The sequence below is a fragment of the Mesocricetus auratus genome, unplaced genomic scaffold (assembly GCF_017639785.1).
Source record: "Mesocricetus auratus isolate SY011 unplaced genomic scaffold, BCM_Maur_2.0 Super-Scaffold_2245, whole genome shotgun sequence".
NCBI classification, from domain to species: domain Eukaryota; kingdom Metazoa; phylum Chordata; class Mammalia; order Rodentia; family Cricetidae; genus Mesocricetus; species Mesocricetus auratus.
This window is the reverse complement of record NW_024429180.1, coordinates 5206112-5226981: the sequence shown is the minus strand read 5'-3', so window position 1 is coordinate 5226981 and position 20870 is coordinate 5206112. Positions and strand designations below refer to the sequence as shown.

Genomic DNA, 20870 nt, shown 5'->3' with positions numbered 1-20870 from the left:
ACCCGTTTCTAAGTTCAGTTAGTTCTCTAGAATGGCTCTACGAATGTAGGGAAACATCTTTACAGGTTAGGACAGACATTAGAGAGGTGCACAGGGCCCTGCCAAGGGGAAGACTTGGAGCTTTTGTCTTCTCTCTGCTGTACCACCCTTCAAGAACTGCCCTCCCAAGTGCTGGAATTAATGTTGTGCACTACTCTGCCTGTTGGTCATTCTGTTTTTTTTTTTTTTTTTTTTTTTTTTTTTGAGACAGGGTTTCTCTGTGTAGCTCTGTAGACCAGGCTGGTCTCAAACTCAGAGATCTGTTTGCCTCTCCCTCCCAAGTGCTGGGATTAAAGGCTTGCAACACCACTGCCTGACTGTTTGTCATTCTTAATAGAATTGTAAACTGTAATTTTCTCAGAAGATTTTGTCTAGATTAAATTATAGAAGGCTAATATTTATTACTTGAATTTTCAGATGGCGACCCTGATAACTATATTGCATACTACCGGAGAGCTACTGTCTTCTTAGCAATGGGGAAATCCAAAGCAGCACTGCCTGATCTAACTAAAGTGATCGAGTTGAAGATGGACTTCACTGCAGTGAGCGCGCTTACACTTGCTTAACGGGGCGCTTAAGGGAACGGGAGGGGAATGTGTTTCCTGTAGTGAGTATTGGCGCCCTAGGTGTTACTAACGCGTATGGAAGCTGTCAAGTGTGCAGTGCAGACTCCTTATGCTTTTCTTTCTTTTTTTTCTTTTTCAAGAGAGGGTTTCTCTGTATTGTTTTGGAGGCTGTCCTGGAACTCACTCTGTAGACCAGGCTGGCCTCAAACTCACAGAGATCCGCCTGCCTCTGCCTCCCGAGTGCTGGGATTAAAGGCGTGCACCACCGACGCCCGGCTCTATGCTTTTCTTTATAGTGGCACAAACCTATAGTTCCAGCCAGTTGGGAGGTGAAGGCAGGAGAATCCCTGGAGCCCAGGGTCTTGAGGTCTGCTCGAGTACTGTAGCCTGATCCTGTCTCAGTAATAACAGCAAAGTTCTTGGAATTAACATCTGTGTTCATGCCTTTAATTGCAGCACATGGTAGGCCAAGACATGCTTACCTCTGAGTTCAAGGATAGCCTAGTCTACATAATGAGTTCCAGCACAGGACAGTCAGGGTTAAGTAGAGGGCCCCTGTCTCAGCAAAACAAAAAACAAAAAACAAACAAAAAAAGGTTTGTATGGAAGAGTAACAGGGTGTACTAAATGATTGTTTCCCAGAAAGCAGATGTAGTAGCTCTGTGGTTTAGGAAGACAGGTCTGTGTGAGTGATGGAGTGTAGGGCATGGTGAGAGACCTGAGGTGACAAGATTCGCAGACTGACGGCTCTCATTGAAGTGGGGTTTCTGTGGTTTGGAAGGAATTAGTCACCAGAGAGAGGTATGTGTTGTCAAGAACTGGAATGGTATGTATTAGAATAAGAGGAATATCAGACATCATAGTAAATATTCACATTGAAGGCTTAATGAAAACCAAACCTATTTCTGGAGCTTTGATGGTCTCACTGTAACTTTTAGTGAAAAAAGTTGGTATGTGGTCAAAAAATATTTTTTAAAATTAATATACAGGGCCTCGAAGGCTGAACCTGGTGTCATTCACCTTGGTGGGTCCCTGTGTTTGATACCAATTATCATTTTTAAAAAAGTATATAATTCTTGTCCCATAAAATGCACATTTTGAAGTTTTCTGTGGTTCTTTTTAGCTTGTATAGTCATTACCATTGTCTAGTTCCAGGACATTCTTATCACTCTCAGAAGAAACCTTATGTCTTAAACAAGCAAAAGAGAGCCTCCCCACCCAGTAACCTTGTTTATGTTTTCTTTGGGTTGAGCAAAACATATTTTTAGAGAAAACATATTTTAGTAAAAGTTGTACACATTCTGAAGCTATAGGAATTAGTCTTAGTGCTAAGTCAAACATGGAAAAATGGATGGTAGTAAGTTGGTTACATTTTTAGTTTTATTGTTTGTGTTTAAAGAACATTTAGAAATCCCGTACTCAGAACAGCCCCTCTTCTTCCTCCCAGGCAAGGTTACAGAGAGGCCACTTACTACTCAAACAAGGGAAACTCGATGAAGCTGAAGAGGATTTCAAGAGAGTGGTAAGTGCTGATGCCAGGAGGATGTTATTGAGAGACATGCAGAATTTATTTTTCTTTGCAATAAAGTATTTAATAGTAATTTTATAGCTAAAAAAGAAAACCATCTATACATTCACACACACACACATACACAGTTGATTTATATATATATATATATATATATATATATGTGTGTGTATATATATATATTACAGTTCTTAAATAAAGATTTAATGGCTGGCATCAAAGAATTGTGTTAACAGTTGGAAGATGAAATGCACACAGTTGCTGTGTGAGTCCTATTCAGTTGTAGGCTCACTTTAACTTGGCCTACATGAGAGTCTAGAAATGTCACCAAAACATGCTTCATGGGCTCTAAGCATGGCCTCTTGAACATTTTTCCTAGTGACCATTTCACTCAATAATCCTAGGTGTATAAATGGTCATACAAACAAACACCTACTGAATTTGTTTTAAAACAATTCTTCGGTGTCCGTGTCCTTTTGCCATTTATTCAAGAGGAAGGCAGATTTGCATACTAACTTGATGGATGTGCGTGTTTCTTTTTACATAACAAGAATGAACTCTTGGGGCTGCAAAGATGTTTCAAATGGGTCAAGTGCTTGTTGTGTCAGCACGAGGACCTAGCCCCTGTAAAAGCTGGGCATGACATCGTGCTCCTCTACCCAGTGCGGGGAGTGGAGAAAGGCTGATCTTAGGACCTTCAGGCCAGCCAGTGTGGAAATAGCATGGCTTCATCCTTTAGGACTACTAACTCTCCATCGTATGTATATACCATTTATTTCTTAATGTGTTCATCTGTTGGTGAGCGTCTATGCTGACTCCATGTTGGCCTTTGTCTATAGCGTCACAGCAGACATGGGCATGCAGGTATCTGAATACTGATTTCTTGTCCTTCAAGTGTATACACAACTGGATCATATTTAGGTCTTCTTTTTAGCCTTTGGAAGGCCTCGGAACTATTTTCCACAGTGACTCTACTAATTTGCATTCTTGTCAACCTGCAGTTTGGTTACAGTATCAATTAGATGTTTAGCAAATAACTGTCAATTGCAATTTAATTTCAAAATTAAGTATAAATCTTTGATAATAATTTAGTTAATAAACTCTCCATTAGTGTGACTGAGTACACACACATCAGTTGGAAGGAATTTATTTAAACTTATGGAGATTACACTGAACACAGCCGTGGGGACATCACCGGCTAACAGTCAGGTTGTCTCTGCATCTGAACACAGCCGTGGGGACATCCCCGGGCTAACAGACAGTCAGGTTGTCTCTGCATCTGAACACAGCCGTGGGGACATCCCCAGCTAACAGACAGTCAGGTTGTCTCTGTCTTGGCTGTTGTACAGAGTGCTGTACTGGACAGCACAGGGTAGGTCATTTTACAGAGTGATGGTTTCATTTCTCTACTATCCAGGGAGAAGATTACCAGGTCATATAGTAGTTGTATTTTTAACTGTTTTCAAAACCTACATACTGTTTCCTAAAATTACATTCCTGCCAGTAGGGTTCCTTTTCTGTGTACAGCAGACACTGCACTTTCTGCTTACTGTGCTAGCTGGTTTTCTCTCTCTGACTGTAACGAAATACACGGAATAGCTTAGAAAGAAGTGTGGCTTGTTTTGTCTCGTGCTCTCAGAAGCTTCAGTCCGTGGCCATCTGGCCCCTGTCCATGCCCGTGTTGTGACGTGTTTCCATCATGGTGGGGAGCCTTTCTAGGAAACAGGCGTCTCACAGGCCCGCCTTGCAGTCTGCTTCCAGTGACCTAAACTCTTGTAGCCCTTGCCTCCTAAGATTTCCAGTGACCTAAACCCTTGTAGCCCTTACCTCCAAGATTTCCAGTACTCCAGAGGTGTGACGCCAAGGGTGACCGTTTGTGGAGCAGTGACGGGTGCACAGACGGCGCTGCAGAAGCGGGCAGTGGGTGTGGGTGTGTTGAATACCTGCTGACCTTTGCCGTCCGTGCAGCCAGATCACAGCCAAAGCACCCAGGGCGCTGTCGGAAGACCTCCATCTTCAGCCGTGCTCCTCAGTCACCAGAGCCCATCCTTAGGGGGACGTCACACGTCACATGCACTTTAAAGCCGTGACCCTTGCTAGGTCCCAGGCTCTTAGCACTGTAGAGCCCATCTTCATGGAGAAGTCACATGTGCTTTGGGATTGGGATAATTGTTGCCAAGAAACATTTCCCACATTTAAATAATCTGACCTGGTGTCACATTCCAGAAGTTTTTTTTTTTTTTTTGTTTGTTTTGTTTTTGTTTTTTTGAGACAGGGTTCCTCTGTGGCTTTGGAGGCTGTCCTGGAACTAGCTCTATAGACCAGGCTGGCCTCGAACTCACAGAGATCCACCTGCCTCTTCCTTCCGAGTACTGGCATAATTAAAGGCCTGTGCCACCAACGCCCGGTAGAACTCCAGAAGTTTGAACGAGCACTAAGTCAGGCTGAGCAGAGTTTTCCTGGCTGTGATGCTTGCAGGGACCCCCCCCCCCACTTGGGGTAACATTCTAGATCCAACCCCTGCAGTGTTCCTAGTAAGTGTAAGGCAGCTTTGTCGTTTACATTGGCCTTCTCCCAGTGCTGAGTGGTGTGGAATGTTATTCTGTGTACCTGCTTCTTATTTCTTCACTTTCAGGTACTTTGCCTGTTTACTTACAGCTGTTCTTATTTTTGGGTTGTGTAAGTTATTGCTATCACTTGAATATTTACGCCTTGTCTGATAACTTGGTTCAAATCTCTCTCCTGTATGTCACTTGCCTTTACTTTGTTTGTGCATAACCTAGAAATTCAGATTATTCAGATAAACATGTGAGGCTGCATTAAATTACACCTTTATTATGTGTCAAATTTAGGTACTTTAATTGCTATAATAGAGAATGTCCACATTTTAAAGTTGGCTGTTGTGTAATTCAAGGGGAAATGAGTTTCTTCTTTTGAAACCTGTCCTCATTGTGTATTGTTGAGTTGTTTCCGGGCTGGGGTTGGACCTAGGATTGCACATTTGGAGGAAGGAGTTCTGTCACTGAGCTATAGCTCCCTTTGTTGTGAATTCATACTTACACAGAGCTCACAAAAGAATTAGGAGTCTAAGCCAGCGGTGGAGCCAGGCTTAGCGTGAGTGAGGCTCTGGGCTCAGTCCCCAGTACTGAAGGGAACCTGCGCTTTATAGTGCTTGCCGGACCCAGATACGCGTTACTGTCCTTCCGTTGTCCAGGGAAATGCACAGTACGTGGAAAAGGCATTAGTGCAGGGTTTGGGGAAGTGACTTGTTGATTGAGGCTTTATTTTAAAGTAATCATAAAAGGGCTGTTGAGAGGCTTGGTGGGTAAAACCACAAACATAAACAATGCTAGGATTAGCCAGTCAGAGTATGCATGGAAATGTTCACAGCGCTGTCGCTGAGAAATGGCAGGCCGCTGTCTTGTTACCTGCTGCTGTGTAATGAACAACCGGAAGTGACGGAAGCTGCCCTCTGCGCTGTCTCAGCTTGTGGGCTACAGCTTGGGCATGGCAGTGTCTGCCGTGTGTCAGAGTGACCAGACCCGTGTGCATTACGGGCACTGGACTTGAGAGAGCAAAGCTTGCTTACTTTGTTGTTTCGCTCGTAGCTCAAGTCTAATCCAAGTGAACACGAAGAGAAGGAAGCCCAGTCTCAGCTTGTCAAAGCGGATGAGATGCAGCGTTTGCGCTCACAAGCCCTTGGTGCGTTCGAAAGTGCTGACTATACCGCTGCTATAACCTTCCTTGATACGATTTTAGAGGTGAGTGTCTTAAGTACTGCTGCTGGTGAGTCGGGCACTGCTTTTACAGGAAGGCACATTGTAGGTACTTTGGCATGTTCATATATGGCCAAATCCAAGAAGGGTGCACACTGATCTTGGGCTTTTAGCTCTTAAAGATGGATCATATAAGCTTGCAGTGGAAGGGTTTTCGTAAAGGCTGGGGTGCTGTGAAGTGAGAACTGTAGTTTTTGTCGTTTTTTGCGACAGTCTTCCTATGTAGCTCTAGCTTACCTGAACTCTACGTAGACCAGGCTGGCCTTGAACTCAGATCTGTCTCACTCTGTGTGCTAAGTACCAAGATTAAAGGTGTGCACCACTACGTCTGGCCAAGAATAACATATTTTTACCCACTGCTTGATTTGCTCCCTTTTAAATTTGGAGAATATTATGCTAGATAATGTATAAAAGATGAATTGCTTTTTTTTTTTTTGAATATTTTGGTTTTTCGAGACAGGGTTTTTCTGTATTGTTTTGGAGGCTGTCCTGGAACTCCCTCTGTAGACCAGGCTGGCCTCGAACTCACAGAGATCCGCCTGCCTCTGCCTCCTGAGTGCTGGGATTAAAGGCGTGCACAACCAATGCCCGGCCAAAGATGAATTACTTTAAGAAAAAGGAAACATGACGTTTGGAAAGAGAGAAATGCTTAAAATGAGAAGTTTCTAGATGAAAAGAGTACTGGGATACAGAGCTTCTGATAGGAAGCATAAAGTTAGGGTCTGCTTGCCTCAGGAGGATTTAATGACAGATGATTTCAGAAGAAAGCCTAAATGGAAATAATCAATATAATACCATTTTCACAGCTCTTTGACTTAATATTGTCAATCACAATGTGATGTGTGGAAGATAGACATCCTTTGATAAAAGTTATTATCAGCGTGTGTGATGTGTGTGGTTGTGTGTACTGGGATGCACTTGTAGAGGCTGGAGGTGAATCCTGTGGTGTCGTTCTCGTCCACCTTTTTGTGGGGAGCGTCTTCACCTACTGAAACGTCTTTCCAGACCTTATTTGATAACGTAATGGAGGGAATCATGTGACATGGCACAGAAGAATTCTTGCTTTACTTAATTATTTTATTGATACCTTATTAAAGAAACATAAAACTATACCTTTCACTTTCTTGCTGCTAGACTGTCCATTTGAATTCATATTTAGTGTTGATTTCAGTGTGTGTGTGTGTGTATACATACATAGAAAAGTTATGAAAAATTGACATAATGTTAGAAACTCTGAGGAAAATATAACATACAGGACCTATTGGTGAGTTTGGGGTCTCTGGAAGAATCTGTGTTCAGTGAGTGTAATGGACTTTTCGTAAAACAGGAATGGTGAAGTTTTCCATGTTATTTTTTTTTCTTTTTTAAAATGAGGATTTAATAACAGGAAAGCAAGGATATAACATTTTACAGCAAATAATTTAGTAGTCAATGTAATGTAATTGAGGACTGAGTTTTTAGGCTTAGTTGGTAGGGGTTTGCCCAGCATCCATTCATGCAGTGCAGCCTTGTGTTTGACATACAGTACAGCGTTAACTGGGCATAGTGATAAACGCCTGGGCCCACTACACTCAGGAAGTAGCCGGGAGGAGGATGAGGACGTCAAAGTCATCCTGAGCTAATGGTATTGGAGGCCAGCTTGGTATGCATGGTATCCTGTAGCAAGAAACAGAGCAAGAATTAGAAAAAGAACCTAGATTTTCTTTCTTGTAGAAACTATAATTTCGAGTAAAATATCTGACTATTGAATATTCTCTTCAAATGTTTGAATGGGGGTACCCCTCTACTAGTAAATGCCACAGTTTTGTGGGATTTTTTTGCTTGAGAAAGGGTTTCATTGTGCATCTCAGGCTTGGCTGGATCTCAGTGTGCAAATGCTGTTTCCTTATATTCAGGGTCCTAAGGTGGTATGTGTATCTCCCTCAGAAAAGGCACGCTCAAGAAATTATCCCGTACTATGTGTCACGTTTACATATATCAGGATTTTAAACACCATTTACAGAATACTGACTGTGATCATTGTAACTGGGGGTGTGTTACGTATAAATATGTGGATGGGATGTGTGGGGGTCAGGAATCCATGTACATCCTCTGTTTCTCAAAGTCTAGTTCTTCTGTTTCTCAAGGTTTGTGTTTGGGATGCAGAGTTGCGAGAACTTCGAGCTGAGTGTTTCATAAAGGAAGGAGAACCCAGGAAAGCAATCAGTGACTTAAAGGCTGCTTCAAAGCTGAAGAATGATAACACGGAGGCATTCTACAGAATCAGCACACTCTACTATCAGCTAGGAGACCACGAGTTATCCCTCAGGTCAGCTCCCGTGACATCATAAATTACATTATCCCTAATATATAATTATGCAGTTTATTTACAAGAAACATTGTTAACTAAAGTAAGCTTTTACTTACCAAAACAGAGCTTTAATGTATAACTTCATGCCATTTAAATTGTCGTATCTTTGATATGATGTCATACATAAGTGTGTACAGCAAATGATAAAGTCAGCATGTTGTTAATGGTGATTTTTCTATTCTACTTGATGTGGTGAAGTATTGAATGGTTTTGACTTGGAGTATTTCTTTTCTTAAATTCCATGAGCAGTGAAGTCCGTGAATGTCTGAAACTTGACCAGGATCACAAAAGGTGTTTTGCACATTATAAGCAAGTGAAGAAACTTAACAAGATGATCGAGTCAGCTGAAGAGCTGATCAGAGATGGCAGGTGAGAGCCTCTCCTTATCCTTTTGGGGGAGGGTCTAGAGAGCACTGAGCCTCAGCTACACCTCCAGGGTTATACAGTGTTGAAGCAGGCAGAGTGTAGGTAGCAGTCATGGCAGAGTGTGGGTTGTAGTCACTGCAGAGTTAGGTTGCAGTCACTGCAGAGTGTGGGTCACAGTCACTGCAGAGTTAGGTTGCAGTCACTGCAGAGTGTAGGTTGCAGTCACTGCAGAGTTAGGTTGCAGTCACTGCAGAGTGTAGGTTGCAGTCACTGCAGAGTTAGGTTGTAGCCACTGCAGAGTGTAGGTTGCAGTCACTGCAGAGTGTAGGTTGCAGTCACTGCAGAGTTAGGTTGCAGTCACTGCAGAGTGTAGGTTGCAGTCACTGCAGAGTTAGGTTGCAGTCACTGCAGAGTGTAGGTAGCAGTCACTGCAGAGTGTAGGTTGTAGTCACGGCAGAGTGTAGGTAGCAGTCACGGTAGAGTGTAGGTTGCAGTCACTGCAGAGTTAGGTTGCAGTCACTGCAGAGTGTAGGTAGCAGTCACGGCAGAGTGTAGGTTGCAGTCACTGCAGAGTTAGGTTGCAGTCACTGCAGAGTGTAGGTAGCAGTCACGGCAGAGTGTAGGTTGCAGTCACTGCAGAGTTAGGTAGCAGTCACTGCAGAGTGTAGGTTGCAGTCACTGCAGAGTGTAGGTTGCAGTCACTGCAGAGTGTAGGTTGCAGTCACTGCAGAGTGTAGGTTGCAGTCACTGCAGAGTGTAGGTTGCAGTCACTACAGAGTGTAGGTTGCAGTCACGGCAGAGCGTTCTTCCTAGCAGCTGCATGCTGCATCAGGTTTTTCTTAGTTTGTGTGTCAGGCACTGGATTGTACACTGCGTATAGAAATGTGACTACAGTGTTTAGCCTTACAGGGTTTATAGCTTAGTGTGGGAGTCAGTATGGAGTGCTCGTGCATAGGGTTGGTAGCAGAGTTCTAGAGTGGAACTCAATGGGAGAAGCAGAGTCCTTAACCCAGCCTGCAGCACGAAGACGGGATGGATGCTCTCAGAGGTGGTAGGCAGTGAAATTCTCGTCTTAAAGGAGGAGTCGCTTGAGTAATGGGTGTCGGGGCTGATGTCTGGGGAGGAGAGGTGACCTTGCAGACAGTGTGGCTGATGTCTGGGGAGGAGAGGTGACCTTGCGGACAGTGTGGCTGATGTCTGGGGAGGAGAGGTGACCTTGCGGACAGTGTGGCTGATGTCTGCAGACTCCTGAGGTCCCCGCTCGCTCCTTTGCAGCTCTCCTGACAATGCCTTACTCAGTTCCCAGTGTCTTGCAAACTCTAACATCTCGGAATACCATAAAGTTGTGTGTGCATTTACCATTTCCCCTTTATTGGTTAAGTCTTCCATAGTATTAGTATCTGCTGTAGTTCATTTAGCCATTCGTTCACTGACGCTCACCCACTGAATTGTTGCTTTCATATGCAAATCTTTAGAGGTGGGGCTACAGCTCAGTGGTTGACATATCCTAGGTCTTGACGCCCTGTGCAGTGCCTACACCCCAGTGCATGCACGCACGCGCACTATTTTGGATGAGCAGGTGTTTGCCGGTGATGGGACACTCAGGTTCGCCTGAGGAGCGTGTGAGGAACTAGTGGGCATGTTGGACTCGGGCGCAGGGATGGCCCAAAGTGGCTCCAGCTCTGGTTTCACTTCAGTGTGGATGGTGAGATCCGTGAAGCTGCAGAGTTCCTTCCCTAGCTTTGAACCCCTCATGTGGCCTTGCCACATGTGTTAGATAGTCCTTATTGTATGCCTGTGCACAGGCAAGTGCATGTCCTGCAGAATAATGTATTGGTCTCTACCACGTGAGTCTCAGGGACCAAACTCAGGTCATCAGTTTCACTGACAAACACCTTTACCTGCTGAGTCACCTGGCCACCCTATGCCCTATACCCCCACCTGGCCCCTAGCCCCATGTGTCAAAGCGTCCTCTCTGGACTGAGCAGGTCAAAGGTTAGAGGAATTGTATTTGGAGGCAGTGTTGTGCTCCTTCCGTTGTGTTTGTTAAGCGATGCATAGTAAAGGGGCGGTGGCTTGTAAAGCTTCAGAGATAGTTTCATTGTGGCCCCTCGGTTGCTCCTTTCATAGATACACAGATGCAACCAGCAAATACGAATCCGTCATGAAGACAGAGCCCAGTGTAGCTGAGTATACCATCCGCTCCAAAGAGAGGATCTGTCACTGTTTCTCTAAGGTAACGTGAATGCCTGACACGGGATAACGGCCACTTTTAACTCACTTTTGTCTTTTTTCATTCAATCATTGTGCGCACGCTCACCGAGCCATCTCTCTGGTTCACAGTGCTTATTTTTATTTATTTTTGGTACTGAGCATTGACCTCGGGAACTTGTGCATGATAGCAAGCACTTTTCCACTGAGGTGCACCCCAGTCTATATTTTCTTTTCTTGCGTTGACTTTTAGGATGAAAAGCCTGTTGAAGCCATTAGAATATGTTCTGAAGTTTTACAGTTGGAACCTGACAACGTGAACGCTTTGAAAGACCGAGCAGAGGCCTATCTGATAGAGGAGATGTATGACGAAGGTAAACTCTGAAGGAATAGAGCTGCAGTAGCTAAAGGTTAAATTGTAGGAAATCAACAGAGTTCACTTACATTTTATCTAGAATACAGTTAGCCTGCAAATGACTGAGAATTTGAAAAACAGTTCTGTTGAAACCAGTTTACTGGCATATAAACCAGTTTCAGTAGTCAGTTCAATTAGGAGAGATGAACAGCAGAATAAAAAGTTAGAAGTAATCGAGCTGGGCGTTGGTGGCGCACGCCTTTAATCCCAGCACTCGGGAGGCAGAGGCAGGCGGATCTCTGTGAGTTCGAGGCCAGGCTGGACCGACAGCCTCCAAAACAGAGAAACCGTGTCTCGTAAAACCAAAAAAAAAAAAAAAGTTTGAAGTAATCATTGTTTATTTTTCTAGACATGTACATATATGACTCTCCTAAGCACATAAACACAGAATTGTGTAATACGTATATGCATAAAGTGTGCATATACATTTGTCTAACAAATGATCCTGTGACCTCCCAACTTTAGCAATGTTAGGATAACTGCTTACCTCACTTTACTCCTAGATGTTATGAGGCCCTTAAAAAGGCAGTACTGGAGCACACACAATAGTATGTTCATTAAAAGATGGAATTCATTACCACATTTTTGATAGTACTTTATGAGCATTTTGGATTTTGGCTAATTTTTTAATCTATTTGATGACTTCACATGGTTTTAATCAGTCATCCGTTCTCTCTGTCCACTCCATGTAGAACCTTTCTTCCCAACACACCCCCTCCTTCTATCATTTTAATTTTCAATAGCACATTGACTTAAAGGTTGCTTGTGTGAGCATGTGGTATGCATGGGTGTGTGACTACAGACCTGAAAACAAATGACTTTTCTAGAAACCTTGAACTGTTCATAGCTCCTCAGCTAGCGGGAGGGGAGGAGCTTACGAGTCTTTCCTCATCCATGCTGGAGAGTTGACTGGCTAGATTTTGTGTGGGCCACCATGCTGCTCTTGAGTTGATGAGTCCAACAGTTATGTCATGTCCAGGAGACAGCATTTGACAGTATTCCTCCCCGGCGTCTGGCTCCTACATTCTTTCTTCCTAAATTAATTATTTATTTTTGTTTTTTGAGACAGGGCTTCTCTGTATTGTTTTGGAGGCTGTCTTGCAACTCGCTCTGTAGACCAGGTTGGCCTCAGACTCACAGATATCCGCCTGCCTCTGCCTCCCGAGTGCCCTGTCTTTTCCTCCATGTCTTACGTAGTGCTCCTTAGGCTTTGAGGTAGGCTTGTATGGTTTACTTTTTAAAAGATCACCTCCCAGAGGGTGGAATCTGAGGAAATGTAACAAAAATAGCTGAGGTTCTAATAGTTTTTACTTGCAATTATCTGACTATAGGAAACAACAATCCTATGCTTGTCATAGTAAATCATGCATACTGTAAGTTAGTAAGTGCAGTGTAAAGACTTGGCAGTTGGGGGTGGTGAGGTGTGAGGGAGAAGACAGTGAAGAGGCTGAACCTTTGTTCCTGCGAACTGACCCAAGTCAAGCTTACTCTGCAGCCGGGCCTCACCCGAGACCCCACATCCAGGACTGTCACTGCTCTGTGACACCCAGACTTCAGACGTCCAGGCCCGCTGAGCCTGTGACCAAGCCGTGTCCCTGAAATCAACCCAGCTTCCCAAACCTGGCCATGAATAGTCTCCACCAGCAGGACTCTGGCAGGGTGAATCTCAGGCCTGCTGCCTTGATTCTTTCTGCACATTAGATACACAAATTCTCTAAAGTGGAGCGTGTATTGTACGTTTCCTATATTTTGTTTGGATCGACAGTGGCATCACATTGGCGGCACTGCGTTGATGGTTCCTCCCTTTGTACCTTTTGCTTCTTCCAAACTATCAACATAGATGTTAATGTTTCTTATCAAGCATTGTACTTTCTTTGCTATGCAGTGACCATGTATGTCTCAGTGGTGCTAAGATTGCTCTGTACAATATTAAAATCCCTCGAGGAGGTGTCGGGAGATAATGTGAGAGAGTAGATAGTAAACAACCACAGTGAGTTCTGTCAAACACGAGTGAGAACTTCCGCCTCGGTTATGAGTTAAGTTTGAACAAAATTATGACAATGGTGCCATGTTGGCTCTTAGAAGCAGTAGTGAGGGACGGGGCTGACAGTGAGGGCTTAGTACCAAGCTGGTATAATGCATAAAGGCGCTGAATTGTAATTTCCCCTAACAGCATTTCCTAAACATTTTGACAGCCATTCAGGATTATGAAGCTGCTCAGGAGCACAATGAAAATGACCAGCAGATTCGGGAAGGCTTGGAGAAAGCCCAGCGGTTACTGAAGCAGTCACAGAAACGGGATTACTACAAAATCTTGGGAGTGAAAAGGTGACACATTGCTGTGTTATGAACTGCTTTAAAGTTGATGGTCGCTCCCTTTGTCTGGGCCTGGCTCCCTTCCTTCCCTCGCTTCAGTCATGGCTACTCTAGCAGCCCTTACTGTCATGAGCCGTTTCAACAGTTCTGGGCAGACTGTTTTCTAAAGACCAGTGGATGACGAAGGCTGTGTGTAAATGGGTCTTAGGCCCAGACGTTTTGGGAAGGATTAAGAAAGTAGAGTTGCACTTTATTTTCATTGGGGAGGAGGAAGGAAAAAAGACCCTCCCCTGCACCTAAAGGTAAAGTTGTACTGCTATTATAAGTTCTGGGCTCCAGGCTGGAAAGATGGCTCAGTGGTTAGGAGCACTTGCTCTTGCAGAGACCCAGGGTTAGCTCTCTGCTCACACGATCACTCACGCCATCTCTAACTCCAGCTCTGACCTCTTCCAGCTTTGCCATTACACATGCTGGCAGCTCCTCCTGCACACATAAAAGAAAATAAATCCTAAAGGGTTGTCTAAAAAACACTCGTTTTCTCTGACTAAGTAGAATGCCAGCTTTTGTTTCAAAGTTTGAAGCTTTGGTCTTAATTAGCGATGTGGGTGCTGTATTTTGATTGGCAGAGTCTCGCTGCGTAGCCCTGGCACTATGTAGACCTAGCTGGCCTTAATCTCACAGAGCTCTCTGCCTTGAGTACTGCTGGGATTAAAGGCGTGTGCTCAATCCTGACATGGGAATGTCTCTGTGTCGCCCACAAAGAGTTAAATTATGGTGGTGTGGAGATTGAGCAGGGACAGCTGTAAAGGTCTGTACTGTGCTCTGGGATGCATAGTGAGCATGCGTCCTGAGAAGCGCGCCTGGTTTAGGTCAGGGTAGTGGCTGCCTTGCCTCAGTGCCTGCCCCCAACACCCCATGACTCGAAAGGAAAGAGAAACACAGTTCACTGTTCGGAACAGCACGCTAAGTCTTTGATCTGGAATTCGAGGAAAACAAACTGTGTGTGTGTCATGAGCTGACACTCCACGGTCTCCTTACACACACAGATTTGTTTGCAGTGCTGTGAGTAAGCCTCAGGTTTTATATACTCAGAGTGCTCAAAGACGACTCCCAGCTCAGCTCTTCTGATTTTGTTTTAGTGAAAGTAGGCTAGGACCTTTCTGACAATTGCTAAATAATTTTCTTCATCCTTCAGAAATGCCAAAAAACAAGAAATCATTAAAGCATACCGAAAATTAGCACTTCAGTGGCATCCGGATAATTTCCAGAATGAGGAAGAAAAGAAGAAGGCAGAGAAAAAGTTCATTGACATCGCAGCTGCCAAAGAAGTCCTCTCAGACCCAGGTACCCGCTCCAGGTCCTCGAGCTCTTAGGTGGTGCAGTTGGAGATGAATTAGCTCCTGTCCTCCCCCACCCCAGTCGGGGCAGAGGTGAAATGCGAGCAGGTGCGTGAGCGGGAGGACTGTGGTTGGTTGTCAGCCCCGCAGTTTGTCCAGCCTCTTCCCACCTGAGTCTGGGGGCCCTCAGGTGATGGTAAGCACTGTGCCATTGTAATGTGAAAGCATGTTGAATGTGGAACCCTTTCTCCTGCTTGAACGAGTTCCGGTCATCTCTTAGCCTTGTTTTCTTAGCAGCCATATGCAAGCACAACACTGAGCATAACACGCATCTCTCTCAGACCCCTGCTAGCCTCCTAGCTCAGTGATGGATGATTCTCAGACGTCACGGGAGCCTGTGAGGAAACCAGTGTGTTAAGCTGGTTTACGAAAGACGAGAGGCCTGTTGTGCCTCATGGGTGTTAGCAGCAATCTTGCCTTAAGTCACATGAACAGGTGTACATGTGAATCCAGTCTGGGAAGTGAGACAGGCTAAGAATTTGTACACACTGCTTTTTGTGGCTTTCTGTATTTGTAGGGATGGGTATTCTAATTTGAATTAGGAAGTGGTCAACAAAGAAGAAATCAAGTTTTGCCCCTTCAGAATTGAAATAATCTTTGTCCCAAATAATTTGTAATCTAGTAAGGGGGACAGGTGCACTTCATTATTGGACACAGTAGGTGCAGTTTCCTGTTCTGTTATTGAATACAAAATACAGTGTCCCTCAAATGTCGTGTAACGATGGGGCCAGAGGGATTTGGTGGTGTTAGGAGAGCCCCCCAGCCTTGCCTGTTCTTCATCGTGCTCATGTGTCTACATTTTGGGAGGAAAATGAGCCTTATGGAGGGAGTGCTGTTTTACCTGTTGGGCAAACCACTTCCTTAGATGCTTTGTGGAGACGACTCGGTGAGGCTCTTGCCTGATGACTCATTTGGGGGATGAACAGTGACAGGCTGTTTTACAAAGAGCATGACTTGGAGACTTCTCTTTGCAGTCCTTTTCTTCAGGATGGGAATGGAAAAGTGTACTATGTGGGTCTTACTTTGCTGGTTTCTTTTCTAGAAATGAGAAAGAAGTTTGATGATGGAGAAGACCCTCTTGATGCAGAGAGTCAACAAGGAGGTGGTGGTAACCCCTTCCACAGAAGTTGGAACTCATGGCAAGGGTTCAATCCCTTCAGCTCAGGCGGACCATTTAGATTTAAATTCCACTTCAATTAAACCAGCTGTTTTACCGCTCCTCTCCTTCATTATTATTATTTTTAACATTAAAAACAAAAACTGTTGGGAATTCTAATGTAAACAAAATGAAACAAAACTTTCAGTTTGTCCGTGACCAAAGAGTTGTTTTAGGGGAAAAAGCTGTTCTTCTTGTAGATCTGATGGGCCTGCCAAGGTGGGAGCAAGGAGGCCTGTTTCTGACAAAGCAGCCTGTGCACATCTGTGACTCCCTGGGGGATGTGGTCAGATAGCATTAAACATGCACATATTTAACCTGGAGCAGACAGTTTCTACACAGCCTTGCATAGTGACCTTGAGGAGGAGCTGCAATCTTCAGGAGGATGGATTGGGTCTCTGTTCCTCAGAGAATGTGAACAGTATTTTCTTAGGGACGACTATGCTTAGTCCAGTCACTAGTAAGCACTTACCCCTGTCCCTGTGGCATCACTGCAGGAAGGAAGGAAGGAAGGAAGGAAGGAAGGGTAGAGACATCTGTAGGAAGCACCATCACGTGGCAAGTCAGTGTCCAGGTGTAGACTGTTGAAGTTAAGCATATCTTTTTGTTGTTTTGTATCCACAGAATACCAATTTCACCTGAGTTTAATCGTAAAAACTTACAGATCCTCCTTCAAGTGTTAAACAGAACAAATTAAAATACGTGAGAGGCCCAGTGGTATTTTAGACAATACTGTGGAAGGTCAGTTTGAAATACTTTTTAAACAGGTGAAGTTCCAAGTTGTTTGATAGAAAGGTCGTGTCACGAAACTGGCTTAATGATACAGAGTTGCTCTGTCAACGTAAGCACACAGTGTAGTGACTCCCAGCTGAGCAATATTAGTGAGGCAGCGGGCGTCTCTGTCTGTCTGTCTTGGTTGCATTGCTGGTTGACTTTTGGTCAGTAGCTCTGCCTCATGAGGACTGGGTGTTCCTGGTTTCTCACTCTGCTTAGGAGGAAGGACAGGCTTGCACATCAGTCTAGCTCTGTCTGTGTCCTTGGTGAGATGCGTCTTCCACTTCCTCCCGGAGACCCCCTCTGGCTTTTTAAGCAGGTGTCACTTTAGGAGATGTACTGAGCCGGGCGTTGGTGGCGCACGCCTTTAATCCCAGCATTCGGGAGGCAGAGGCAGGCGGATCTCTGTGAGTTCGAGGTCAGCCTGGTCTACGGAGTGAGTTCCAGGACATCCTCCAAAACAATACAGAGAAACCCTGTCTCGAAAAACCAAAAAAAAAAAAAAAAAGTACTGTTCAGGGTTTGTATACTGGATAATTTTTGCTCTAAAAATATGTTGCTAAATCAAGAACATAGATTTATGAACTACTGATGCTGCATTGGAAATCTGAAGAATTACTTTGGTAAAAGTTTTTTTTCTGTCTTGAAACATTGTGAATATTTTAAGTATAAAGCTCTAATATATTGCCTTTATGAAGCTGAGCATTTTAGGCAATTGTGGGAGACACGAATGTAGCATCCAAGCACAAATCATTTCCTTAACCTATAGTCATACCCTTGAGCATACACAGAAAACATTTTAAATGGAAGAACATAAGTCACATAGTGGAGTGGGCAAAGCATTTATGTGTTCTTTGCCTGTATTTAGGAGCCTATTTCTTACCAATAAACAATGCATTTCGAAATACCTTTCAGCTCTGATTTTGTTTCAGTGTCCCCAAATTCCAATCAGGCCAGGTGTGATAACATGTACCTTTTGTCCTAGCACTGGAGATGAGGTCAACTACTTAGGTTACAGTTGTTTTTTAGTCTGACTCCTTTTGCAGATGATGTCACTGACAGTTTTTACTAGAGTGATGATGGCGTCTGTGTACCTTCCAAAGTGCACGCTTGCCCCAGCAGCACCAGGAAGCATCAGGTTGCTCACTGTCCCGTGTAGAGCAGGTGGAAAGTTGCCAGCAGCATGAAGCCAGAGGGACTTGGACATGGTTGAAGGTTGGGCTGCATGGACCTTGTCCCTCATCTAGTGCCTCCTAATTTGCTTCCCAGAGAGGTGTGATTTTGCTTTTTTGTTTTTCTCCTGCTTGTAACTACACAAAGTGACTGAGGATTAGCCTTGCTCACTGCAAACTCTGGTGCCAATGGCAGATGCCAATGGAGGGAGATGAAGGTAGAGCCCAGTGCTGATTGGTAGGTCAGGATGACCTGTCAGTTCCAGCCTGGATGCTGTTGGCAGTCTCCTAGCTTCCGACTTACAGCAGAGAGTAATGAATAGAGTTCCTTCTTCCTGCCTGATACTGTGTACCAGTCTGTGTAAAACCAGCTACTGAAGAAACATCCTCCACTTCTTTTTCCGTTTTGTAGGGCTACTTCCTTATTCCAGTTTCTGTGTTTAGGAGCTGCAGATAACCCTTTGTGGTAATTCTGGGGAGAATATGATCACAGCTCTCCTTAGCTGACCTGCTACGTTTCTAGCCTTTCCTTCCTCTATAGTGAGCTCTAGGTCAAGTGTCCCTGGGTTGCATCCGGTGTTTATCACTGCAGGAAGAAGGACAGACGTCACACGCTACCAGAAGACCAACTTCACTTTTAATTTCTGCAGGCTTACTGAGTAGAAGAAAAATATGAAAAAAATCTCCATAGTTTCATCAATGTGAATTGGATGTAACATCTTAATTTAAAAATACTGAGTAGTGTTGAGTGTGTTTTAAACAGCAGTATGCAGATTCGACATGGAGTTGTGATAAGGAATGAAGGCTCATGACTGTAATCTCAGAATGTAGGGCTGCATGTGTGAGGGTCACCCTGATTTTGCAAGTACCAAACTTAGACACATTGATAACTACATAGAAAAATGTCAGTAGTCACCCTCATTTATACCTGGAAGGTAACATTCACATGTAAAGGCTTTCATTTGGTCAGAAGTGACTTACCATGACGAAAGAAGCTAAGATGTACTTGGTTTGAAACCACTCCACAGGCCATTGCGAGTGCCCACTTGCCTCATAGATACAGGAACTGGCAATGGCCAGTTTTTAGTAAGTGCACATCACAGGGTTAAGATGAAGTCAGGCCAGTTTTCTTGAGTGTATTTGACATTACTTTAGTGATCAAGGAAGAAGGCAAGTAATGATTTTTAAGAACTAATCTCTTTTTCCATCAGATCATATTATTCCTTTCCTGTTAGTGGCAGGATTTATTCTGTAATTTCAAATGATGTTAGGAGGGGGATATAATTTTTTTAACATGATCTCATTTGCTGAGTGATTTACGAGTAAAATTAGCCACTGCGTGGCTTCGTGTACAGTAACAACAGGTCTATTGCACTCGTCTGTGAATGAAATATTTACCTGTGCAAAAGAATACAGGGCACAGGGAAGTAAAAAATAGAGATGTTGCTAAGTTAAATTATTGCTCCTAGTTTACATTTGTTTTAAATGGACAAACCCAACAGTCCATCTCAATTTAATGTTTTAATAAAAAAAGGAATTAAAATTATTTCAACTGGGGCTCATACATGTCTATGAATATGGGCAATATTTTTATGCCCGTGTATTTTCACATTTAATAAAAATATTTATGGCCATATCTACTACTTTCGTGCTTCTGATTCATGCTTAACCTTTGACTTAAAATTCTAAGGAAATCCATCTTAGAAGTCTGTTTCTTCCAACTTCATTTCACATAAAATCAGTGACCTGAGTTGACAAAAAGGCTCTTTAGCTCACCAAGTCCTAGGAAAATGGGACTTAAACATTCTTCTATTTTTAGAGTCTAACAGGTGGCTTAATCTGAACTCTTACTACTCCTGTTGTCTTGTGGTTACAGGAAGGGTACCAAAACATATATCAGTTAAACTTCTAGCAACAACAAAGCCAGCTCTCTGTTTCAGTCATATATTCTGTATTGAAGGAAAAATACTTAAATTTATATAAAACTGTAACATGATTCTTCCCACCAGCCTGGTCCCAGAGCTGTGTCAACCCCAAATAACACACAGAGACTCCATTAGTTACAATGCTGTCGATCAATGTCCAGTGCTACTCATTAGTCGTGTCTGAGTATTAAACCATGACTACTAATATATATATTTCTATAAGGACTTTCTTTCCGAGGATGGCATCTTCTCTTCCCCGGGAACACATGGCAACCCTCTACTTTTGACTACATTGCCCAGAAGCCTCCTTGACTCCTAGTCCAACCTATCTTGCTTCCCTATTGGCCAACAGTGCTTTATTATCAACCATTCAGACAACATACACAGAAGGCCTTCCCTCATCATAGAGCTTTTTTTTTTTTTTTTTTTTTTTTTGGTTTTACCAGACAGGGTTTCTCTGTATTGTTTTGGAGGCTGTGGGACCAGCCTGGCCTTGAACTCACAGAGATCCGCCTGCCTCTGCCTCCTGAGTGCTGGGATTAAAGGTGTGTGCCACCACAGCTCATCATAGAACTTTTACAGAAAGATTAGAAACTTTCCAAATCCTTAGTAGTCCTGTTGATAACAATCTTGGCAACATAGAAAGGGACAGCCTCACTCTGAAGATGTGGGCAGGCAGAAGGCCCAGCACTGCTTGACATCTGGAAGCAGAGGCGGGGACAGCCTCACTCTGTCAGAGCCTCCTTTTCCCTCAGCAGACACCACACACTCACTCTCAGTGGCTCTATGGGCTTCAGAGTCCTTTGAAAATATGCAATTACCTGAAGGACGGCCTACAGTTTGTTTTCCTATTTTTGGGCAAGCCCTTCCATGGGAGAT

At 43.8% G+C, this 20870-nt stretch overlaps 1 protein-coding gene across 1 annotated transcript in view; it reads left to right on the top strand.

The window, feature by feature from the left end:
- Positions 1–17801, top strand: part of Dnajc3 (DnaJ heat shock protein family (Hsp40) member C3) — a 31659-nt gene extending 13858 nt beyond the window's left edge. Inside the window, exons 3-12 of the mRNA XM_040745542.1 lie at positions 457–581; positions 2053–2127; positions 5742–5894; positions 8036–8217; positions 8509–8628; positions 10756–10861; positions 11090–11210; positions 13447–13579; positions 14763–14911; positions 16007–17801. Coding sequence (XP_040601476.1) covers positions 457–581; positions 2053–2127; positions 5742–5894; positions 8036–8217; positions 8509–8628; positions 10756–10861; positions 11090–11210; positions 13447–13579; positions 14763–14911; positions 16007–16164 — 1322 coding nt within the window. The 3' untranslated portion in view covers positions 16165–17801. The remainder of the gene's footprint in view (positions 1–456; positions 582–2052; positions 2128–5741; positions 5895–8035; positions 8218–8508; positions 8629–10755; positions 10862–11089; positions 11211–13446; positions 13580–14762; positions 14912–16006) is intronic.
- Positions 17802–20870: the final 3069 nt, after the last annotated feature.